At 42.1% G+C, this 26286-nt stretch overlaps 1 protein-coding gene across 3 annotated transcripts; it reads right to left on the bottom strand.

The window, feature by feature from the left end:
- Positions 1 to 6764: 6764 nt before the first annotated feature.
- rab3c (RAB3C, member RAS oncogene family) lies at positions 6765 to 25264 on the bottom strand. 3 transcript variants are annotated; one of them, XM_064937075.1, is made up of 5 exons: positions 25088 to 25264; positions 22097 to 22321; positions 18140 to 18258; positions 12272 to 12396; positions 6765 to 11969 (listed from the first exon to the last, which is right to left on the bottom strand). In XM_064937075.1, exons 1-5 carry the CDS (start codon positions 25103 to 25105, stop codon positions 11779 to 11781), a joined length of 678 nt encoding a protein of 225 aa, XP_064793147.1. In that variant the 5' UTR covers positions 25106 to 25264; the 3' UTR covers positions 6765 to 11778. The 3 variants fall into 3 exon arrangements, with proteins under 3 accessions (XP_064793147.1, XP_064793149.1, XP_064793148.1); XM_064937077.1 differs by lacking the exon at positions 25088 to 25264 and adding an exon at positions 24546 to 24606; XM_064937076.1 differs by lacking the exon at positions 25088 to 25264 and adding an exon at positions 24471 to 24603.
- Between the last annotated feature and the right edge of the window lie 1022 nt (positions 25265 to 26286).

Here is a 26286-nt window from a genome sequence, read left to right as displayed (position 1 = left end):
CCTCCCCGACACACTCAACCCTCTCTAATTCGCCTACCGCCCTGTCAGATCCATAGACGACACAATTGCCATTTCACTGCCCTCACCCACGGGACAAAAGGAATGCATATGTGAGGATGCTGTCAATTAACTTCAGCTCGGCCTTCAAAACCATAGTGCCCTCTAAGTTCACCACAAATCAAATCAAATTTTATTTGTCACATACACATGGTTAGCAGATGTTAATGCGAGTGTAGCGAAATGCTTGTGCTTCTAGTTCTGACCATGCAGTAATCTAACAATTTCACAACAACTACCTTATTCACACAAGTGTAAAGGAATGAATAAGACAACCAGGTGGCTGTACTGACTTTGATAACGTATCCCGAGTGAGCCATGTTTCCGTGAAGCAAAGAACGTTACAGTCTATGATGTCTCTCTGGAATGCAACCCTTGCTCAGATTTCATCTACCTTGTTGTCAAGAGACTGAAACTTTTTTTATGTTCCATTTTCTTGACTGTACAAATGCTTGTACACAGGGCACCATTGTTAATGAGACCCTGGTCTCAATTGGGCTCCCCTGAATAAATACAAGTTAAATAAAAATATAGAAATCGTAAAATGAACAGGTCCCAAAACCGATCCCTGCAGTACACCTTTTGTAATATCGAGGAAACTAGACTTGACACCATCGAAAAAAAAGCACACATTGAGTCCATCCTGTCTGTCAGATAGTTCTTAAACCATTTGCAAGACCCCTGATCCAGGCACATTTCAAACAGTCTTTGAATGAGTAGGGAAAGGTGAATGGCCGTAGAATGCCGAAGGACATGGAAAGCTCTATAAATAAGGCAGCGCAATGATTTTTATGATTCAGGCATTTGAACATATCTAAAACAAGCAAAGTGGCTGAAACAGTGCTCTGTCCAGATTCTTAAAATGTCTCTCTAATAATGCATGGCCGAGATTTAGGTAACTTAACATCTCTTAGGCAGGCAACAGGACAATGGTCACTGAGCTCATTAGCAAAGATTCCATTTTCTGTATACTTATGAGGGGCGTTTGTTAGAATGATATATAAAGGAGTAGCTTTTTCAGGGTGTTATTAATGTTGGGGCGGTTGGTTTAGTTATCAGCTGAGTGAGGTTTAACTCAGTACTAAAATATTTCAGCCGATCACCTGTTATTAATAATTCAGGCTTACTTCGATAGCAAGTCAGACAATGTTTTAAGCTCACAGGGAGTAGCCGATGAAGGGCAATAAATTCCCACTACCGTTAGCTGGGTGTTATTACCAAGGCCCACATTAAGGACTAGACATTAAAATTGCTTTGGGATGGAAATTGACACAGAAGCATTTAAGTTGGCGACACCCCCACCTCTGCCAACTCTGTCAGATCTATATACATTATAACAAGTCAGAAACGCATCAGAATTTGGCCTCGACTTCTTAAACCAAGATTCAGTAATAATTTGAATGTCCGCGGCGGTTTGAGAAGGCAAAGTTACAAAAAAATCTATTTTCTAAATAACATTTCTGCCATTTACATGAATCAGTCCAAGCCTGCAGCTGCAGGATTTCAGAACAGATAGTCTCTTAAACAACCATGCTATATTCAATAGGTACAGTATGTAACCCCCTGTTTAACGATACTGTAGGGCTGGCTTGAATTGGTATAGATATCAACATTTCCCAGGACTGTACCATTAGGCCTCGAACATATACAGTATTAACATAATGCCAAACATCCCCTTTCATCACGACAACCGCTGGCCTTGAGGGAACCCCCTCCAAGCTAACAGTGTAATTAATACATTTCATATATGCTATTGCAAAAATAATCATTTGGTTGTGTTTATGAAGGTCTTAGGTAACATTAGAATATATATATACATGTTTATATGTATATGTGTGTGTGTGTGTGTGTGTGTGTGTATATATATATTTCTAAGTGACCCCAAACTTTGAACGGTAGTGTGATGTATATATTTTGGGGTCACTTAGAAATGTCCTTCCCCCCCCCCCCCATTAAAATGATCATTGACAAGAAATTAGTTGTTAGTTAACACAGCCTACCCAGCCTACTATTGTGTAAATCAAATGATACAAACCCCCCCAAAATGTATTTTAATTCCAGGTTGTAAGACAACAAAATATGAAAAATGCCAAGGGGCCTTGTTTGTCATGAGTTGGGAGGAACATTGTATTTAGGAACATGCCTTGCATTAGTTAATGGCAGGGAACTCTGCTAACATACTGTACGCCCACCCACTTCCTCTCTGTCCTCAGATGTCAGAAGTGTGTCATTGTTGTATGTTTGTCTCCGAGTGACATCCACAGCCATATATTTATATGGTTCTGGTGACATCCAACATCAGCTGCTGTAATACTGGCTCCATTCACCTAGATGTTCCACATTGTGTCCTGTGCCTTTGCTGTTGTTTTATTTTTTTTACTTTCTTTGTTGACAGGATGCTCATATTCAATTCATGGATGCATTTCCTTTAAGAACTACATAAATAGTTAGCACTTTATCCATTGTGTTTGGTTGGTTTGTGTAAAAAACATATTTTGGGAGAAATACATCTACAGAACAAAGGGAGACAGTATTGGGAGGGACTGGCACTGTGTGTCTTGATAAAAGCGCAGAAGGGATTGTAACCAACTAACTCAGATTAAGCTCATTTTTGGAATTGTAATAACACTATTGACTCTTTTTACAAGATCAGAAAGTCACAGTTAGGTGTTAGGATTTGGCACATTGTCCTTAGCTGGTCAATAAAGTTGAAGTTAAGGCAACATCAGCAAGATCATTCTCCTGGGGTTTTGTGATGGTATCAAAAACATATAATTATGAGATTGACATTATAATAAATTATCATAATCCTGGTTCATTATTTGTGCATGTTTGCAAATTAATGCTTTCATTTCAACTCAATAAAGGTCTAATCTAACCTCACCTATTTACTTTGAGTCTGTTCTGTGAAATGAAGAACCACCTAATTTACAAAATTGCCAATTGTGCCTCCTCTCTGTCTGTGTTGTGGGTGGGTAAATGTCCTCTGATGAAAGTGATAAAAAGCTCTGACCTAGGAAATAACCATATTCATCTGTCATTTAGGCTGACAGAGGACTTTTCTAGCCTGGTTTCGTATTGTTTCTGTTCCAGACCCTGGTGTTTCTGCTCTAGCCAGGTGTCCATGTTTTTAGCCTGGTGCCTGTGTTTCCTCTCTAGCTTGGTGCCCGTGTGTTTCTGCTCTAGCCTGGTGCCCGTGTGTTTCTGTTCTCGCCTGTTGTCTGTGTGTTTCTGCTCTAGCCAGGTGTCTGTGTGTTTCTGTTATAGCCTCGTGTCAGTGTGTTTCTGCTCTAGCCTGGCATCCGTGTGTTTCTGCTCTAGCCTGGTGTCCATGTGTTCCTGTACTAGCCTTCCTTTCTGCTTTCTGCTCTAGCCTTCCACATTGAAGCCATTAACTGTTTTCTGAACAGCCACACGTTTCACTACTTCACATGCACCTTGGAAACAATGCAGGAAGAAATAAAATAATTTCTGTCTCTTTTGTGAAAGAAAGCAACAGAGGTGGTGCAGTGCCTGAAAAAACAGTCATTATGTTGGGAGTGAGATAATAATAATTTCCTCTGGAGAAAAAAAAGAGAAGTCCTTAGCATAGTTCTGGGATGAGGTTTTTTCATGAAGCCAGCTCTGCTAACTGTTGTTTACTAGACACATTAAAATATGTATTATAGACCAAGTATCAATGCTTAATGACTTAAGTGGATCTAACACCTGTAATGTAACTTTTCCAACAAGCAATAAAACTAGCAATAGCCAGGGTGCCGGCTGTGTTGCTTTCGCCAACTCTAGCCATCAAATCGGAAATATTCTGAAGAAAGGCTCAAGCTGAGATGTCAAGAATAAACAACTCCACTGTTCATGCATTTTCTAAAGTCTGTAGTCTGTCTGTCTGTCTGTCTGTCTGTCTGTCTGTCTGTCTGTCTGTCTGTCTGTCTGTCTGTCTGTCTGTCTGTCTGTCTGTCTGTCTGTCTGTCTGTCTGTCTGTCTGTCTGTCTGTCTGTCTGTCTGTCTGTCTGTCTGTCTGTCTGTCTGTCTGTCTGTCTGTCTGTCTGTCTGTCTGTCTGTCTGTCTGTCTGTCTGTCTGTCTGTCTGTCCTGTCTGTCTGTCTGTCTGTCTGTCTGTCTGTCTGTCCTGTCTGTCTGTCTGTCTGTCTGTCTGTCTGTCTGTCTGTCTGTCTGTCTGTCTGAGCTAGAAGGTATCAGGTGGTGTCAGTTTTTTTACTCTGGGCAGTGAAGTGTCTTCCACCTGTGTAGCTTCTTTGGGTCCATCTACGTAGTACACTACATGACCAAAACCATGTGGACACCTGCTCGTCAAACATCTCATTCCAAAATCATGGGTATTAATATGGAGTTGGTCCCCCTTTGCTTTTGTAACAACCTCCACTCTTCTTGGAAGGCTTCCCACTAGACGTTGGAACATTGCTGCAGGAGCTTGTTTCCATTCAGCCACCAGAACATTAGTGAGGTCGGGCACTGATGTCAAATCAAATTTTATTTTGATTTTTTGATGTTAGCGATGTTAGGCGATTAGGCCTGGCTCGCAGTCGGCGTTTCAATCTATCCCAAAGGTGTTCGATGGGATTGAGGTCAGGGCTCTGTGCTGGCCAGTCAAGTTCTTCCACACCGATCTCGACAAACCATTTCTGTATGGACCTCTCTTTGTGCACGGGGCCATTCTCATGCTGAAACAGGAAAAGGCCTTCCCCAAACTTTTGCCACAAATTTGGAAGCATAGAATCGTCTAGAATATCATTGTGAGCTGTAGTGTTAAGATTTCCCTTCACTGGAACTAAGGATGAAACCATGAAAAACTGTCCCAGGCCATTAATCCTCATCCACCAAACTTTACAGTTGGCAATATGCATTCGGGCAGGTAATGTTCTCCTGGCATTCGTCAAACCCAGATTTGTCCGTCGGACTGACAGATGGTGAAGCGTGATCCATCACTCCGGAGAACGCGTTTCCACTGCTCCAGAGTCCAAGGGCGGCGAGCTTTACACCACTCCAGCCTATGCTTGGCATTGCGCATGGTGATCCTAGGCTTGTGTGTGGTTGCTCGGCCATGGAAACCCAAACTCCCGACTAACAGTTTTGTGCTGACGTTGCTTCCAGAGGCAGTTTGGAACTTGTTAGTGAGTGTTGCAACTGAGGACAGATGTTTTTTACGAGCTACTCTCTTCAGCACTCGGCGGTCCCGTTCTGTGAGCTTGTGTGGCCTACCACTTCGCAGCAGAGCCGTTGTTGTTCCTAGACATTTCCAATTCACAATAACAGCACTTAAAACTGACCGGGGCAGCTCTAGCAGGGTAGACATTTGATGAACTGACTTGTTAGAAGGGTGGCATCCTATGAAGGTGCCACATTGAAAGTCACTGAGCTCTTCAGTAAGGTCATTCTACTTCCAATGTTTGTCTATGGAGATTGTGCGCGATTTTATACACCTGTCAGCAATGGGTGTGGCTGAAATGGCCGAATCCACTAATTTGAAGGGATGTCCACATATGTTTGTATATATAGTGTATGTCCTAGTCCATCCATAAGGTTAGGATTTAGGCTTGGGTAGTCTGGATCAGTGCTAAGAGGACTTCTGGAGCACTTGTCCCGGCCTGTACATGTTTGATTCCAGACTAGATGTATGTGGAGAAGGCCAGGCCTCTAGTGGTGAAAACGGACATTACCAGAACCACATGAGGTTAGGGTTTTGTTTGTAGTTTGGGCTAGGGTTAGGGTTAGGTTGAACTGGGAGGTGGGCATGAAGCTTGGGTTAGAGTCAGGGTTGAGGGTTAGAGTTCAACCTAGCTTCAAACACAACAATACAAACTCTAACCCTAGCTTCATGTCCACACCCCGGTTTAACCCTAATCCTAGCCTGAACCTACTTCCGTGTCCACACCCCGGGTTCTAAAGTAGACAAAACCCTAGCCTTAGTTTCATGTTCACATCCCTGTTCAACCCATACCCTAGCCTCAATCACAACCCTAACTTTAACCCTAGCTTCATTTTCACATCCCTGTTCAACCCATACCCTAGCCTCAATCACAACCCTAACTTTAACCCTAGCTTCATTTTCACATCCCTGTTCAACCCATACCCTAGCCTCAATCACAACCCTAACTTTAACCCTAGCTTCATTTTCACATCCTTGTTCAACCCATACCCTAGCCTCAATCACAACCCTAACTTTAACCCTAGCTTCATTTTCACATCCCTGTTCAACCCATACCCTAGCCTCAATCACAACCCTAACTTTAACCCTAGCTTCATTTTCACATCCCTGTTCAACCCATACCCTAGCCTCAATCACAACCCTAATCCTTTCCTTGACCTCAACGCATGGTCATATCCATAACCCTATGTTATGTATAGAATAATAATTTTCCCAATTTGCCAAGGTTAGGTGATACAGGACCAGCGCAGCAAAACCAGCTGAATTCTTCTTGAATGGGTAGAACTTGTAAAATATTAACTTCCGCAGTTTGTCCCTTAGGAGGCATACTTTCTCTAGAAATAGAGTGATCACACTGACAAGCTGAACACCGATCTCAAGAGGGAGCGAATGGATCTCCACACACAAACACACTGACAAGCTGAACACCGATCTCAAGAGGGAGCGAATGGATCTCCACACACAAACACACTGACAAGCTGAACACCGATCTCAAGAGGGAGCGAATGGATCTCCACACACAAACACAATACACACATGACATGAGTACAATTTGTTTATTTCCTATCATCTCAAAAACATAGTTTGTACATTGCTTGCACTTAAAGGTACAAATAATATATCCAGTTTAATATCAGTCCACACTTTAATGAGGTGACCAGAGCGTGAGTGTACTATAGTTTCATGTAAAGCCTCTTCAAGTTTTTTAAAAGCACTTCATAAGTACAATGAATAATAATTATGATTATTATTGTTATTCATTATTATCATCTTAAGCCTTTATCAGTAATGACATGTTGAAGTGGCTTTTCACCGGCCAGTGGCAGTCATGAATATACTGTACATGATCACAGATGAAGAAGTAGATGACGGGATTTGAATGGAGCGACGTCAGTGGTCTCAAACTCAGCAGGATAATGCCTATTATTGATGTACAGGTAAATAATAATGTCTCACACAGACATCATGTTTGAGTTGAGATATTTCCCTTTCTTATCACATAGACTTAATATCAGTACGGCATATGGCATACACTAATTTCCCTGACTATCTTTCACAACACTGCATCTTGACGTATAGTACGAGTTCACCAACAGTTAGCTAACAAGAACAGTATATAGTAAGTAGTACATGAATACATCAGTAGAAAAGGTCAACACGTACAATAAGTAACACACACACACGCGCGTGCACACACACACACACACACACACACACACACACACACACACACACACACACACACACACACACACACACACACACACACACACACACACACACACACACACACACACACACAACGTCACCTCACAGCGAATCCCAGATAAAGCACATATTTAGTGTGTGTGATGCTTGCAGTGCCATACAGTACAACAAGAACATTGGAACAGTCACTCTACTGCAGGTATAACTACTAGGAGTACTATGTACAGGAAATCATTCATAGAATATTGCACTTGTTGGCCCATTGCACCCCACAGACAAAGCTATGAGGATGCACTTAAACATAGACAATATACACCTTTATAGATAGAAATATAGATAATTCAATGTCTTCATGCAACTTTTCTGAATCTTCATTTTTCTATGCAGAAACTCTAGACGGTGCAAAACAAACTACAGCCAGTTTTTTGGCACAATTATATATTTTTACTATTCTGTTTCTAGGTAATTTGTAGCTAAAGGATCAATGTAACTATTAACTTAATATATAGAAGAGATTATCTTTACTGGGATTTACAGGACATTCTCAATGTAAAGGACAATTTGCTTCAGCCAAGGATGGAGTGACAATAATAACATGATCCCTAAGCTGGTCAGGGATGTGGAAAAGGTGCACTAGTTTCTTATAAAAGGGAACCCATATACTGGAGCAGGTATATGAAATATGGATGTTTTGTCTGTTTCATAGAATATTGCTGTTTATCCAGTCAGACAGACTATCTATCATGGCTTCAGTATCCATCGGTCATAACATATCATATCTTGGCTGTGTTTAATTTGTGAATTATATGTTTTCATTTCTCTTGAGAAGTGGAAATGAGCAGGTTGGTATTTATTGACATAAATCATGTACTGGAGGCAGCTCTGCAGAGTGATCACTAGGTGGCACAGCCACAAATTCATAAAATCTGATTTTAAACTTACCTTAACCCTAACCTTAACCACATTGCTAAGCCTAATGCCTAACCCTAACCTTAAATTAAGACCAAAAAGCACATGTTTGTTTTCATAAATTTCTACAACATAGACCATTTTGACTTTGCAGCTGGCCTATCTAGCAGAAACCACTCAGTTCTGCCTCCAGGGCAAGATTCAAAACAAGAAATGTCAATCTGCTGGAAATGAGGGAAGGGTTTATTGTTTGGGTAAAGCTAAATGTAAGGGTCTGGGTATAAAAACACAACTTAGGTTATTGGCTATTTGACATCACACTTGTATTATTCTTATTAAGGCTAGGAAAAGAGGATCTATTCAGTTTAGCAGAAATGCAGACACTCATCAGATCACACATCAGGACTACTACTACAAAACACATGTACAGTATAATACAGTACTCACATAGACACAATGCATGTACAGTATAATACAGTACTCACATAGACACAATGCATGTACAGTATAATACAGTACTCACATAGACACAATGCATGTACAGTATAATACAGTACTCACATAGACACAATGCATGTACAGTATAATACAGTACTCACATAGACACAATGCATGTACAGTATAATACAGTGCTCACATAGACACAATGCATGTACAGTATAATACAGTACTCACATAGACACAATGCATGTATAGTATATTCATTAAATATGAAATAAATGCGGCAGGTGAGCACAAAGGAGAAGAGGCCATGTTGGAAATACTAAAAGGCCACATTTGTTTTTATCCAAGATAGATGATTGAAAGTACTCACACAGCCACACTCATTCATTTTTCCTAAAACACACAGGCACACGGTCACGCACGCACACACAAACTGCAAACAGAAATCACTACTACCTACCAGTTTGTATACAGTACACTTAATGATATAGTTTGGCTGTGGCAGAAGACTATGTAACAACAACACATACAAAATAAAATACATACATAAATAGAAGGATAAATAAATAAAAGCACTGATTATAACTCTGTGTCCGGCAGGTTTTACGATGGACAGTAAAAACAGTGACAGCTATGGGTTCCCCTCACAGAATTACAATTGATAACAAGTCTTTGAAGCCAGCTGGAAAGCTACTGTGCAGTACGTGCATTGACCACACATTGAATTCTAAAAGCCTTTACAAGCATCATTTTTGTGAATATTGTATGGTAAGATAAAGAGAATAATGTCTGTTTGTAATGTCCTATTATCAGCCACACTATAATAGGCCGACATCGACTCAGACTTATATTGACCCTCTGTGTTTCCAGGTAAAGGTGTGAAGTCTGTATATGTTCCTCAACACAGCTATGGAGAGGGACATACTTTGATTGCTAGCCTGGTCACTGATCTGTGCTCTTGCCAACTCCACAATTCCATAAAGAGTTGGCAAGAGAGCAGAAACAAACTGGCACCAAGGCTAGTTGATTGCCATTGATGTTCAATGAAAAAAAGCGGTCGGATAACACACCACACTGTAAAGGAGTTGCTGTGAATTTGACGGTAACTTACAGGCAGCTCAGTGGCAAGTCTAATTCTGTATTTCATATTACAGTACACCTACTATTATATAAATATGGTATCAATGCAAGTACTTGGTAATGACGCATACAGTACAATACCGTAAAATGTACCCTATTATACTACAAAAAAGTTAATTCTACCGTAATCAGAATGAATGAATGGATTAATGAAATTCATTGAGGGGAGGGGTTTGTACTTTACAGTATTTTACTGTAATTACAAGGGAGTGGTGCAAGCAAGTTGGCTGCTATGTAAAGTGTTTACACATTATATCATATTTATTAATATTTGGTGTTTTGTATCACTTGCCCATCTAGAGGCCTTAACCAAAGTTTCCAAACGGACAGCGACTACAAAACAGACCAAAAGGACCTGGCAACATGCTCAACCACTTAAGGTTTGACTTGCTGCCACTCTAATCTGTCCACTATACATTATGAATGAATGGGTCCCTATCACCACATAGCAGTCAAATTGGTACAGCATTCTCACATGCAGGTGCAAGCCTCAAAATATGTTAAAGGGAATATTACCTTTATGTATGTTTTTCATTAGTCCACCGATGATACAGTCCCTTATTTTTTTGCATGTCAGCAATCAAGTTTTCAAGATAAAGAACTTTCAAAATACCGAAAGTGTCACAGTATGATGCGTTTTCAATATCTTGAAAACTTGAATGCTGACATGCAGAACATTTAGGGACTGATTCAACAGCGAAACAAAAACAAAAATATCATTTTTGAGATGCACAACAATACCATGCACCCATTAGTGGTCAAAAGGTTTTTGGCCCTCAAAAGATACGGTATGGTGCTGTATTCTGTGGGGTGGAATTACAGTACCATTCGAAACAAAGCAATGACTTCTCCCACCAAAACGTTTTCCCACAATGTACCATAATATACAGTATGTTGTAGTAAAAAGTTTCAGAGTATTTTACTAATACTCAAAATGACTGAATAAATTACAGTTTTCTGTTACAGTGCAGGATACAGAAAGACAAGTGTGAACAACTCCAGTCCACTAGGGATGAAGTCCTGCTGGTTTTCCTTCCATCCTGGCACTTAATTGATCAACTACTGTCACTGATTGGCCAGACAATGCACCTACAGCAGCTACAATGGTCAATCTCTGACTAAAGGGCAAGGAGGAAAGTCAGCCTTCACAGCAGCCATCCAGGACTTTAGTTGTGCACCCCTGCTTTAAAGGCCCAGTACAGTAAATAATGTGATTTCCTGTGTTTTATATATATTTCCATACTAGGAGGTTGGAATAATACTGTGACTGTGTAAATTATGATAATGCCCTTTTAGTGTAAGAGCAGTTTGAAAAGGCCGCCTGAAATTTTTCTTGCTTGAGAAATTGCTCTTTGCTAAGAAGCAATTTTTGTTTATTTTTACCATTTTAATTGAAAACAATAACAATAAGGTATTTTATTGTTACTCAGAAATTATATGATATTAAGATTTAAAAAATATCAGCATTGTACCTTTAAGACTTTCTGTATCCAAAATAGCACCCTATTCCATACATAGTGAACTACTTTTGACAAGAGCACTATGTGGGTCCTGCTCAAGTAGTGCATTATATAAGGCAGGGGTTCTTAAACTTTTTCAGCTCGAGACCCAAATAAAAAAATGTACCATCATCCCGTGAACCAAATCATCTTCCAACGACTCATATTAAGAAGAAATTGTGTGTGATTATAGATGTATTTTATAATGCGACTCACCTCTCACATGCCCAGGCCCCATTTTGCGTCCCAACCCATAGTTTAAGAAACTCTGAAATAGGTAATAGGATGTAATTTGGGATGCAGACTACATCTAAGGGATTGGGTATCTTGGCGACACAGTAACTGGGAGGAGCCACTAACAGTTGCAGGCGGGCTGCTGGAGGGGCGGGGCGCTGTCTGTCAGTTTGGCGCTGGGTGTTCCCATGGTAACGGTGGTGTCAGTGTCCAGGCTTTCGGACATCCTGTCACAGATGATGTCAACGAGGCGCTCGAAGGTCTGCTTGACGTTGATGTTGTCCTTGGCACTTGTCTCAAAGAACTCAAAACCTGTGAAGGGATAGAGAGACAGAATAATATATTGTTGGTTTACAAGAAGTAAATTATCCACATTCAGAAATCTCTTGACGCAATGTCTTAGTGGAAATGTAAGGCTGTCAAATACTGTAGGTCATGCTTACAATAAGTCAATGGACTTACAGAAGCCCATGTAGGCACTGGTGCTGCGAATCAGGATGAGCTGAAGCATTATAGATCTTCGTATCTATCTGACTGTTGATGTTTCAATGTGTTCATTCTTTTATCTCTGCTTATATAAAGTGTCCCTGATCAATGAAATGACAGCAGCTCACCCAGTTGTTCTGCCAGTTGTCTCCCACTGTCTACAGCCACCACCCTCTCCTCCTGCATGTCACATTTGTTCCCAGCCAACACCACCTGGGCGTTGTCCCACGAATAGGTCTTAATCTGGGTCGACCTGCACATGCACATACACACACACATGAACAGAAAAAAACAGGAACTAAAACTCAAAACAGAGCACTGCATCTATCTAATAGACGCTATAAGTGATAAGCTGATACAGTGAAAACAACACACCTCCTATATCATCAGATCAGGACGATGAGGTGCTACAGTAGGACTGGAATCTGGGAGAAACATTTCAGGAACACATTTCCCCTGTGGCCACACAGAAAGAAGGCCAGAGCACCAGCGGAACACAATAATGTACTGTGATGTCAGCACTGCTCAGTCCAGATCAGACTGGTCATAGGAGTTGAGATATAGGTCAATTCACATCTGGCTATTGACTGCTATAACACAAAATGACATCCCAGTAAAAAACAGCTTTTCTGAACTGGGGTTTGCATTAAATGTTTACATATAATTTACCTCTAGGTTATCCTATATTTAGTGTTAGTGATTACCGATGTCTATGTTTATCTCTCACAATTATTAGTTATGTGTTTCAATTATCAATAACCAGGAGAGAAGAGGAGAGAAGAGGAGAGAAGAGGAGAGGTGCAGCAGCATCTATTTCTGTGAAGAGCATAGGCGTGCCTTCATCCCTATTAGGAGACAACTGCGTCATACACAGGAAATTAGTTTGTGTCAGGACACGAGCTCATTCACATAAAGCCTGGCAGGGAAGGAGCTGTTGCCATGGAAACAATGCATCTTTGCCCTAAACCTTGTAACCAGGAAGAATAATAGAGAATGGAATAAAAACCTACCATTAGAAGAAGTATGTTTAGGTTGTTGGATAGAATGATAAAGTATTGTTGTGCTCTGTCTGATTTATGCCCTAAAGCCGTGGTTCCCAAACGTTTTATAGTCCTGTACCTCCATTCAACCCGTACCTCCATTCAACCTCCAGCTGCGTACCCCCTCTAGCACCAGGGTCAGCTCACTCTCAAATGTTGTCTTTTGCCATCATTGTAAGCCTGCCACACACACACTATAAGATACATTTATTAAACATAAGAATGAGTGTGAGTTTTTGTTACAACCCGTCTCGTGGGAAGTGACAAAGAACTCTGATAGGACCAGGGCAAAAATAATAATATAATAATAATCAATAATTTTGCTCTTTATTTATCATCTTAAATATAAAACCTTATTTGTTCATCAAAAATTGTGAATTGAAAGGATACACATAACTCTGCAATGTTGGGTTGTATTAAAGAGAGTCTCATTATTTTTCCATACACAGTCTGTGCCAGTATTTCGTTTTCATGCTAGTGAGGGCCGAGAATCCACTCTCACATAGGTACGTGGTTGCAAAGGGCATCAGTGTCTTAACAGCGCGATTTGTGTCACGCCCTGACCTTAGAGAGTCGTTTTATTTCTCTATTTGGTTAGGTCAGGGTGTGATGTGGGGTGGGCATTCTATGTTTTATTTTCTATGTTCCTTTATTTCTATGTTTTGGCCGGGTATGGTTCTCAATTAGGGACAGCTGTCTATCGTTGTCTCTGACTGAGAATCATACTTAGGTAGCCCTTTTCCCTCCTTTCAGTGTGGGTAGTTCACTTTGTTAGAGGCATCATAGTCCTGTTAAGCTTCACGGTCGTTTTGTATTGTTTATGTTTTTTGTTGGCGACATTCTAAATAAAAGGAATATGTACGCTCACCACGCTGCGCTTTGGTCCGCTTCTTACGACGTCCGTGACAGAACTACCCACCACAAAAGGACCAAGCAGTGTGGTAAAAAGGAGGACTGGACATGGGATGACATCCTGGACGGCAAAGGATCCTGGACATGGGAGGAGATCCTTTCCGGAAGGGATTGTCATCCATGGGAACAGGTGGAAGCAGCCAGGAAGGCGGGGGCAGCTGGTAAAGGGGCCCATCGTTACGAGGGAACCATGCTAGCTAGGAAGCCCGACCTGAGCCAACTCCCCGTGCTTACTGTGGGGAGAAGCATGGTACTGGTCAGGCACCGTGTTATGCGGTGGAGCGCACGGTGTCTCCAGTGCGCGTTCACAGCTCGGTGCACTACATCCCAGCTCCCCGCATCTGCCGGGCCAGGGTGAGCATCCAGCCAGGACGGATGGTGCCGGCTCAGCGCGCCTGGTCTCCAGTACGTCTCTTCGGCCCAGGATATCCTGCGCCGGCTCTGTGCACTGTGTCTCCGGTACGTCTGCACAGCCCAGTGCATCCTGTGCCAGCGCCCCGCATTTGCGGGTTGTGCAGGCTCTACGCTCGAGACCTCCAGTGCACCTCCACGGCCCAGTGTGTCCGGTGCCTCCGCCAAGAACAAAGATGTCTCCCCAGCCTGGTGAGTCCTGTGCCTGCACCCAGAACCAAGCCTCCAGTATGTCTCCCCAGCCTGGTGAGTCCTGTGCCTGCACCCAGAACCAAGCCTCCAGTATGTCTCCCCAGCCTGGTGAGTCCTGTGCCTGCACCCAGAACCAAGCCTCCAGTATGTCTCCCCAGTCTGGTGAGTCCTGTGCCTGCACCCAGAACCAAGCCTCCAGTATGTCTCCCCAGTCTGGTGAGTCCTGTGCCTGCACCCAGAACCAAGCCTGTGCCTGCACCCAGAACCAAGCCTCCAGTATGTCTCCCCAGTCTGGTGAGTCCTGTGCCTGCACCCAGAACCAAGCCTACAGTATGTCTCCCCAGTCTGGTGAGTCCTGTGCCTGCACCCAGAACCAAGCCTCCAGTATGTCTCCCCAGCCTGGTGAGTCCTGTGCCTGCACCCAGAACCAAGCCTCCAGTATGTCTCCCCAGTCTGGTGAGTCCTGTGCCTGCACCCAGAACCAAGCCTCCAGTATGTCTCCCCAGTCTGGTGAGTCCTGTGCCTGCACCCAGAACCAAGCCTCCAGTATGTCTCCCCAGTCTGGTGAGTCCTGTGCCTGCACCCAGAACCAAGCCTCCAGTATGTCTCCCCAGTCTGGTGAGTCCTGTGCCTGCACCCAGAACCAAGCCTCCAGTGATGATCCATGGTAAGAAGCCTCCAGTGATGATCCATGGCACGAAGCCTCCAGTGAGGAGTCATGGCACGAAGCCTCCAACGACGGCCTCCAGTCCGGAGCCTCCAGCGAGGGTGCCCAGTCCGGGGCTGCAGCAAGCCTGACAGCTTGAAAGACATTTGGACACTACAGTGAAAATGGTTAACTTTGTTACAGCAAAGCCCCTGATCTCTCATGTATTTTCTGCACTATGCAATGATATGGGAAGCGTCCATGTAACGCTTTTACAACATACAGAAGTGCGGTGGTTATCAAGGGGCAAAGTATTGCCATGTTTTTTTAAATTGAGAGATGAGCTTAAAGTTTTCTTTACTGACCATAACTTTCATTTGTCTGACCGCTTGCATGATGACGAGTTTCTCACACAACTGGCCTATCTGGGTGATGTTTTTTCTCACCTGAATGATCTGAATCTAGGATTACAGGAACTCTCCGCAACTATATTCAATGTGCGGTATGAAACTGAGGCTATGATTAAGAAGTTGGAGCTCTTCTCTGCCTGCATTAACAAGGACAACACACAGATCTTTCCATCAATGTATGATTTTTTTTGTGCAAATGAACTCAAGCTGATGGACAATGTCAAATGTGATATAGTGAGTTGGGTGCGCAATTACGTAGGTACTTTCCCAAAACGGATGACACAAACAACTGGATTCGTTATCCCTTTTATGCCCTGCCTCCAGTCCACTTACCGATATTTGAACAAGAGAGCCTCATTGAAATTGCAACAAGAGGTTCTGTGAAAATATAATTTAATCAGAAGCCACTGCCAGAGTATCCTGCCTTGGCAAATTGTCACGGACGTCGTAAGAAGCGGACCAAAGCGCAGCGTGGTGAGCGTACATATTCCTTTTATTTAGAATGTCGCCAACAAAAAACATAAACAATACAAAACGACCGTGAAGCTTAACAGGACTATGATGCCTCTAACAAAGTGAACTACCCACACTGAAAGGAGGGAAAAGGGCTACCTAAGTATGATTCTCAGTCAGAGACAACGATAGACAGCTGTCCCTAATTGAGAACCATACCCGGCCAAAACATAGAAATAAAGAAACACATCACAGAAAAAAAAGAAAATGTGAAGAAATGTAAAAAAAAAAGAAAAGTGAATCACATTTTTATTTGGTGTGCTCCCGACGGCATTGCGTACCCCAGTTTGGGAATACCTGGTCTAGAGAAAAATCTCACTGATTTGAACAGCTCCAGGATAATAGCAGTCATTAGCTACTGTAACTATACTAAACAAAAATATAAATGTATGTAAAGTGTTGGTCCCATGTTTCATGAGCTGAAATAAAAGATCCCAGAAATGTTCCATATGCACAAAAAGCTTATTTTCACTCAAATGTTGTGCACACATTTGTTTACATCCCTGTTAGTGAGAATTTCTCCTTTGCCAAGATAATCCATCTACCTGACAGATGTGGCATATCAAAAAGCTGATTAACCAGCATGATTATTACACAGGTGTACCTTGTGCTGGGGACAATAAAAGGCCACTCTAAAATGTGCAGTTTAATGTTCATTTATCTACCATAAGCTGACTCCAATGCTGTTGTAGAGAATTTGGCAGTACATCCAACAGGCATCACCACCGCAGACCACGTGTAGCCATGCCAGCTCAGGAACTCCACATCCAGCTTCTTCCCCTGCGGGATTGTCGGAGACCAGCCTCCCGGACAGCTGATGAAACTGAGGAGTATTTATATCTGTAATAAATCCCTTTTCTGGGGAAAAACTCATTCTGATTGGCTGGGCCTTGCTCCCCAGTGGGTGGGCTTATGCCCTCCCAGGCTCACCCAAGGCTGCGCCCCTGCCCAGTCATGTGAAATCCATAGATCAGGGCCTAAAGAATTTATTTCAATTGACTGATTTCCTTATATGAACTGTAAATCAGTAAAATTGTTGAAATTGTTGCATCTTTATATTTTTGTTCATATTATATTACACAACCACAGTGAACAGAGATGTTTAACCAGTCTCATTTCTACACATTATGCCCCACACACAATGACAACACTCTTTTTGTTTCACCTTGAGACAGTTCATAGTTTTGTCAAGTGCATCCATCAAAACATTCTGGTAGACTTTATCCCAGAAACCTATTGTTTGTGACTGATGAAATAGACTCCTCTTGTGTTCTTATTTCCAGTCCTGAATAAATCATGTTGAATCCAGGGTACAGGAAACACACAGTACAGGTTAGTGTAGGTATTCAGTATTCAGATGGAAATAGCTTGTGTGGTTTACAAAGACAGCGATTCATGACTTTGCCTGACCTTCCCAGGGACCCCCACACAGGTGGGCTAGTGGCTCTCTGACAGCAAGCGCTCTAATCAATACGCTTAGATAAGGAGATACAGAAAGGGATGAAGGTCAGCTATTTTGGGCCTGTTTCTTCACAGGGAGAAATATTATACTCATCCTGTCTCAATACAACCCAACAACAACACACCTCTTCTGTTGTCCTTGTCCATAAAGATATGTAGTCTTTGTGAGAATGTGGTTAAGATAAACAGTACTTCATCCATAACATAACATGGCATCTGAAGTTGCTTCCTTCCCTCGTGTATTTCATGATGCATGATGTACTGACACAACATTGCAGTCTTACCAACGTGCTGATGAAAGATGTATTGTTGGTAGGTATTGGTTTTCGATGAGAAAAGAAACGTACGCTATTCGGCCCCTGTTTTCCTCCTAGAGAGGGTGAAAATGTTTTGTACCCCAGTAAAACTCACCAGTCCTGCACACAATGGAAGGACTCCTGGTTTGTGATGTCATACATAAGGATGAAGCCCATGGCTCCGCGGTAGTAAGCAGTGGTGATGGTCCGGTACCGCTCCTGCCCCGCCGTGTCCTGGAGAGATACAGAACATTATTATTGCTGGTCACAAACAAATGCACATGCATGCACACACAGACACACACACATACACAGTCACACAGATAACTAACAGTTAGTCACAGAGAAAGTCTCCCATCCTTCATGTGTGTATTTATTCTGGACCGGTTTGGCTGGTTGTGATTATCATATGCATAATGCATCGCTGACTGGTTTGGCCGGCTATGATTATCATGTATGCTGCATGGCTGTCATTGATAGGAAGGTCATTATCTATTCACAGATTCTAGAGGTTCAAGTCTCCCCAGTAAAGCCACTGTGGTGGCTGAGGCCTACTGGAAGTGCCATATTGTATTATGTAATGTCTATGGGCGTACAGTAAACATATTGTATAGGGGCTATTGATTGTCATAGCTGGTACTCTAGATAGCATATCAGTCATGTAGCAGACTGTCTGATTCATCAAAAGGAAAATGGCACATGGCCATTTTGTCTGATTTCCAACTCATGTTTGAAGTAGGTCGTTGGAGGGGTCAAAATCCCACTGTCCTTTTGCGAAAACACTAAAACTATCTGTCATCTGTGTTCTGTAGGGAATTCTAAACCAAAACAGTGCTGGGTTACATTAGCTCCAGAGAGGCCTGCTCTGCTCTGTGAATATGGCTATAATTATGTCTGTGTGGTAGCCAGAGGACATCTCTGACCTTCAAAAGCACACACAGCTCAAAGGCTGCCTCCCTCCATCTCCTCCATACAGCAGCTGGGCTGAGCAATGGAAACCCACAATAATACACACTAACACATTGATGTATTGTATGTGCACCTACTTATACACATGCATGAGGGTGTACAGGTGTGTGTGTGTTATTTTTTGTACAATACAATATGCACAGTAGGCCTAAATAATTACTGAGTCCTATATAATGTTTTGAAAGGAAATCATTTGAGCCTTTTTCACACATTGTGCTAATGGTTATCTTGTTTGGCAGACTGTGACATTACTTTACATTAAACATGAATCTAGACAATGCTTTGACTGCTGACTTTCTTCTTGGCTGAATACTGAGGACAAACTGTATGCATCCACACACTTCATTACAATATCGATTCAGGGCAAAGTGCTTGACGATGACCTTTTTTATCTCTGGGTTATTTGAGTGTGCAGCTTTGCTTGTTCTTAGCTAAAAGACACAGCAAGACAGAAAAATCCTGCTGAGTCCAGTGAACAGGAGTTCCATTAGAAACTACCTGACTGAGTTTGTTTATGCATCACCATGGACCACAGTGTGAATAAGCCCAAGAAATGGACAGAACATTTAGTACAGTCAGTGCAGAGTGACAGTAGGGATTGAATCTTACTGGTCAATTCTGGTATACTGTGGCTCGTCAGGAATAGTACAGTACACAAACATGATTATGATAATACATAAAACTATAACCAGTAAACGTAACTGTATTTGCAAATGACTATGACACACTATTTCACGTGATTAATATTGTAAATCCAACAAGGACATCATCCATTATTATAAAATGACCACTGAAGGAACAGTTCTCTCTAAACGCCCAATTATTCATTTGGATGCTCTCTCTGGCAATTCTGTCTCTGTTGAACCTGCTTGTCTTTCCTTCACTGACAAAAAACAATTACCCTTATTACTCAGAATTTAAACTGTTTACATTCAACCCTGCTTTTCTGCTTCCCGATAAAGTGTGTGTGATTTGTGTCCCATGCAAATCAGCTGATTATCTGCTACAGTCCTGTCTGGGACCAATGAATTGGTGGAACAGACAGTAAATATGACAGCGAACAGCATTGCCTCTCTAAGAGAGAGAAAGAGTGGGTGTTTGGAGGAAGAAGGCTTTAAACTGAAGCCTTAGCTGCCTCAGAGCTGCTCAGAAACAAACTCTTCCATCTCCGAAACCTCCTAATTAAAAGAGCCTTAGGCAAAGTCGACCAACCACAGGAGGGGAACACAGTCTGAGAGGAGTGTTATTCGGTGATGATGTCCTTCAGCTAAGGGTTACAAGCATCCTGCTAACGATGACACATCCATCTGTCTCGGTTCTCTACATTGCCCTGTCTCGGTTCTCTACATTGCCCTGTCTCGTTGCCCTGTCTCGGTTCTCTACGTTGCCCTGTCTCGGTTCTCTTCTACGTTGCCCTGTCTCGGTTCTATTGCCCTGTCTCGGTTCTCTACGTTGCCCTGTCTCGGTTCTCTCTACATTGCCCTGTCTCGGTTCTCTACATTGCCCTGTCTCGGTTCTCTACGTTGCCCTGTCTCGGTTCTCTACGTTGCCCTGTCTCGGTTCTCTACGTTGCCCTGTCTCGGTTCTCTACGTTGCCCTGTCTCGGTTCTCTACGTTGCCCTGTCTCGGTTCTATATGTTGCCCTGTCTCGGTTCTCTACGTTGCCCTGTCTCGGTTCTCTACCTTGCCCTGTCTCAGTTCTCTACATTGCCCTGTCTCGGTTCTCTACATTGCCCTGTCTCGGTTCTCTACATTGCCCTGTCTCGGTTCTCTACATTGCCCTGTCTCAGTTCTCTACATTGCCCTGTCTCGGTTCTCCACGTTTCCCTGTCTCGCATTCAATCACTCTAGGCCTTGTTCATACAGATAAGCGGCACAAGCCACCTCAAATGTAATTGTGACTGGATCCTAGTTGGCTCATAGAAATCTATAACAATGTAGAAGTCAGTATACCAGTTGCTTGGTAACCATAACAGGAATGGACAAAAAGATTTGAAGCAGCAAACAATTACGTTTGTTAAGTTTAACTACAAGTGTGTTTTCTGAAAACAAATTACTCAGGAGAAATGGAGGGAATGAATGCTTGGCCAACCATGAGCCATCTAGTTACAACCTGTCACAGTGCTAGATAGTTATTGATCAAGAGTAGGGGACAGGGGAAGGGGCCTGGCTATGGATTGACAGTCTAATGTGGTTGACAGACCAGGGTAATTCGGTTAAAAGAAAGGGAGATTGGACAGGGGAGTTTCTTTTTCCAGACTCCCCTTAACAATTAGTGAAGGCTTTTGTTTCATGTTCAATAGAACCTCCATTAGCCCACTGTTAGGTTAGTCCTCCAAATACTCCTTGGGAGGCTAGAATACAAATGACATGAGAAGACACTGATTATTTCAATAGTTACGAGCCCCTTGGGAATGAATGAGTGCATAATGGTAATGATGAGAGACTGACAATGTCTGAAATAGATTGACAACTCTAGCCTGATGCCGAGCCCCTGTAGGAGAAGAATGAATTTGCCTCTCGAGGCTGATTTATGGTCTCTTGTGTATTTTTCCTTCTAATGGTGAATGTTAGGGTTGGGATATTGTAAACTAGATCTGTGCCTGCGGGCAACTTCTAACAGGAGCCTATAGTTCCTATGACTACTGTAGGTCAGGATGTCTCCTAATATGCATACTACTTATGAGCTAGCGGCAATACACTGGTGATATCAAAATAGATTTCAAAGAGAGATACAAAATATTGAGTTTCTCCATGATGTCATGCAATAAAGTAAGTTGGAGTGTGGTTGCAAAGGCAGAATCATCTTGAAAAGCTCAGCACTGCTTAATGGCTTTTCTGGCCATTGTTAAACTGTTTTGAATGTAGCCATTTTACAGCACTGGTAATCTACTAAAACTGGCATTGACATTTTGAACTTAATACTGTTGAGTATTTAGATCAAATTATCAAAATTACTGTTCATTAACCAAGGCAAGGTAAGATCAATATTGCAGTTGAATGAATAGCTGATATTTGTCCAAACTGTAGTTGAAAAGCTATACTTACATTAGACATGATCTATTACAATAGTAAGTACCCTGGACTTTAGAGACAGACTTACCCAGATCTGCAATTTGATCCTCTTGTCATTCTTGTAGACAGTCTTGACTTTGAAGTCGATGCCCACAGTGCTGACGAAGGCTGAGGTGAAGGCGTCGTCAGCGTAGCGGAAAAGGAAGGAGGTTTTACCCACGCTGCTGTTCCCAATGATCAGCAGCTTGAACATGTAATCAAAGTTCTGGTCCCCGCCCTCCTTCCCTTGAGTGGTCCCCTGAGTGGCAGACATCTGGTAATATCAGGAGTCACAGTGTAAAAGGTCATGACAAACTGAAAATCAACTCATTGGAATTAGAAATGGTACTATTTAAGGTTTAGAAATGTTGCATGGAGGAGGGACGTCAAGGACGTGTAAAAGAAGAATAAATTATTAAGCTAATCACACACAGACCCAGCCTGGTTTCATAGACTAGACATAACATAGTAAACGTAAATCCTGTGACACTCAAATTAATATGATGTTACGTTTGGTATGGTTACACAGGACAGGGGTTACTTAAGGCAAAAACAAAAGTAGTGTGGTTGGTCATATAACGCAAATGTCTAGCATCCCAAAGGTTGTGAGTTTGAATCTCATCAGGGTAAACTTTAACATTTTAGCTAATTATCAACTTTTCAACTACTTACTACTTTTTAGCTACTCTGCAACTACTTAGCATGTTAGCTAAACCTTCCCCTAACCCTAACCTTTACCCTTTAACCTAACTCCTAAACATAATCCTAACCTTAACCTCTAAACCTAACCCCTAGCCTAGCTATATTAGTCAGCTAGCTAACATTAGCCACCTAGTAACATATCATACGTTTTGTAAATTGTTTACATATTCTACCTTTTGCAAATGTGTAACATATTGTACATTTGGCAAATTCGTAATGTAACGGATGTGAAACGGTTAGCTAGTTAGCGGTGGTGCGCGCTAAATAGCGTTTCAATCATCGGTGACGTCACTTGCTCTGAGACCATGAAGTAGTGGTTCCCCTTGCTCTGCAAGGGCCGTAGCTTTTGTGGAGCGATGGGTAACGATGCTTTGTGGGTGACTGTTGTTGATGTGTGCAGAGGGTCCCTGGTTCGAGCCCAGGTTGGGGCGAGGGGACGGTCTAAAGTTATACTGTTACATTGGTGCCGTGACCCGGATCACTGGTTGCTGCGGAAAAGGAGGAGTTCAAAAGGGGGGTGAGTGTAACGGATGTGAAACGGCTAGCTAGTTAGCGGTGGTGCGCGCTAAATAGTGTTTCAATTGGTGATGTCACTTGCTCTGAGACCTTGAAGTAGTGGTTCCCCTTGCTCTGCAAGGTCCGCGGCTTTTGTGTAGCGATGGGTAACGATGCTTCGAGGGTGACTGTTGTTGATGTGTGCAGAGAGTCCCTGGTTCGCGCCTGGGTATGGGCGAGGGACGGTCTAAAGTTATACTGTTACAGTAACATATAATATAAATTGTAATTCGTAACATTTATCATACGAAATGGGTGGTGAACAACCACAAAATGAATACATAGCATACAAAACGTAACATGTCATACTAAATGGCGTGTCTCTGATTAGACTAATATGAAATGCTCAGACCAGATTGACACACCAGTCTCTCAGTTAGGTGTTAAAAGCACAGACTGTGTGTCTGATGGCAGATGGCTATTGTGGAATAAACCAGAAAAGCACTACACACCCTGGAGAATTGAAGAGTCCACCTGTGTTCTACATCCTCACATCTATGTGCCTGCCAATGAACATCAGTCAGATCCTTCACAAGGTGTTTGATCAAATAGGCTTTGATTTATCAAGGGGTATGCCAATCAATTCTACAATCCAATTACTGACTCTAGCAAATACAAAATGTGGAATGTTGAATCGTTCTTGCAAAATTCGCCATCATTTGTCAGCATTCTACAAAAATACAACTAGGCTACAGCAGACATCTTTGTTCCTAATAGCCTTAATGTTTTCACTGTGCCTCAGCAATCTGCCATGTCAAGCATGTGCCTGTTCTGTTTGTTCTGTTACACGAAGAATGATGCTTTCGGTTTTACATCAAGCAAGTCTACAATTGCACTATTAACAACACTGTACAATGTTTCGTAAACAAAATGTCATTTTACCTTACGCAATAAGCTATACAAGGACACATCATTTTAGCTGTTTAATGCGCTAATTTCCATTTTAAAATGTTATGATGAGGACGAAAATATACGCTTCCATTTTGCTACACAGATGTAGTTTTCTTATATTGGATAAAACCTCACAGAATGTTGGATAATCGCAAATACACTGTAATCTATAGTAGCCGCCCTAGGTCAATCAAGTTCTTTCCGAAATTATATCACAGTCTAGAAAAATTGACATGATGTAGAAAACATATCTGACGACATTATAGCAAACAAACCTCATTCGAAGGCTTCGTGTCAGTCAGTGGCTTTTCCTAGTTTATATATAAGGCTGTTGTTATATAAATTCTTACTGTTGGAGACGGTTCTGTTTGAGCCGAGGCAATTTCAGCACCTCGGAGCTGTCCCCGTGTTTTCCCGAAACTGAACGGTTGGAAAGTGTAGTAAGCACGTTCAACGACGTCAAAGTTCACAATATGGGGCATGTAGTCTTTATAATGAAAAAAGCGCTCCAGGAGATTGGAATATTAAAGCGATGTGACTACATCATTCAGCATACAACAAAGTCACTTTGACAACAGCTGTGGGCCTGCATTACTCTTGATAAGCTCAAGAAAACCATTTAAAACTACATGAAGACTGCATAAACATTTTTTTAAAATCTTTTTGTGACCATTTTCATTTTACTAATGAAGTATTTTGGCAACTATAAAATTTCCTCTGTGGCATTAGCAAAAACTATGCTTGCTTTTAGAATAAACAATATTACATTTCACAAATGTGCATTTAGTCTACTACATCAATTTGTTCAATGTAATGATTATGTGTATTTGGAGTTCTGTATAGCCTCATATAAACCTGGATGCTATACAGATAGATGCTGGTAAAATCTTACCTTTCCGTATAAATCCATGTAGGCTCTGCTACCCAATAATAAATAAATAAAACAAAATGTATTGTGATATGAGCCAAATGTTAATGAAAACAGTAAACCTTGACCGATATTACAAGACCTTCTTTCTGAAATTAATTATTTGTGAAGTCAATAATGGCTGCTCGTTCTGAGCATCACTGCCGTCAGTCTCTCAGCCCCCGCCCAGAAATCCTGCTCTGCTTCAGAGAACAGTAAACAGAACAGGAGGTGCTGGTGCACATGATTGATAGCGTCTCTGGCATCGGGCGTGCCGGGGTTAAGCAGATGGAGTCAAGATGTGCAACAATGTGTCAGTTACAATTATGCCTTTATCATCATTTTGGAAAATAGATAAGATCATAAGGGAAAAAATATATAGGGGTAGGCCTATACAGCAAAATACAGCAAATTCAAACATCTAGGTATGGCCTTTATGAGATTTGCAATATTGTCCTTAACCCTTGGATGGGGGATGTTAAAAAATGTGGGAAATATTGTGCCAATGTCACACAAACTTGGATAGTAAATATAGTAAATAGTACAAGGACATTTCTAAGTGACCCCAAACTTGTGAACGGTAGTGTATATATGGATGTCGATTAAGGCAGCCCCCCCGCACCTCTCTGATTCAGAGGGGTTGGGTTAAATGTGGAAGTTGAATGCATTCAGTTGTACAACTGACTAGGTATCCCCCTTTACATTGCCAATATACAATAATATGTCATCATAGTCAACACCCCTCCACATTTCATTCAGCCCATTTATCATCTGTGCCAGGCTCATGTGGCTACTGTTCTAGACAACTGGACCGCACCTGTTCTCTGTTGCTATTTCTGGTCTGACTCGCCTGAGTGTCAGTCTGTTTGTACTTTCATGCCACCTCCCTGTCACTCATGGCCATGACAAACAATGCCAGCATTGGAGTTGGCAAGAGTACAAACCATTCTGGGACCAGGCTATCCCATGGTTACAATTGTGATCAACTAGACCACACCTAATCTATGTTGCTATTTCTTACAGTCCTGAGGGGAACAAAATGCTGGGAGGTATCAGGTTGTCAGACTAGTCTGAGTTAAGGTCACAATAACCTTCTGTATTTTGCACATGTCATTATGATAATAGGCTGAATCTACTGCACAACCAAAGCTGATTTGTGAAGGTGCTGCAGACAAAAGGCAAGA

The sequence above is a fragment of the Oncorhynchus masou genome, chromosome 25 (genome assembly GCF_036934945.1).
Source record: "Oncorhynchus masou masou isolate Uvic2021 chromosome 25, UVic_Omas_1.1, whole genome shotgun sequence".
Lineage (NCBI taxonomy): Eukaryota > Metazoa > Chordata > Actinopteri > Salmoniformes > Salmonidae > Oncorhynchus > Oncorhynchus masou.
This window is presented reverse-complemented; position numbering and strand designations above follow the sequence as displayed.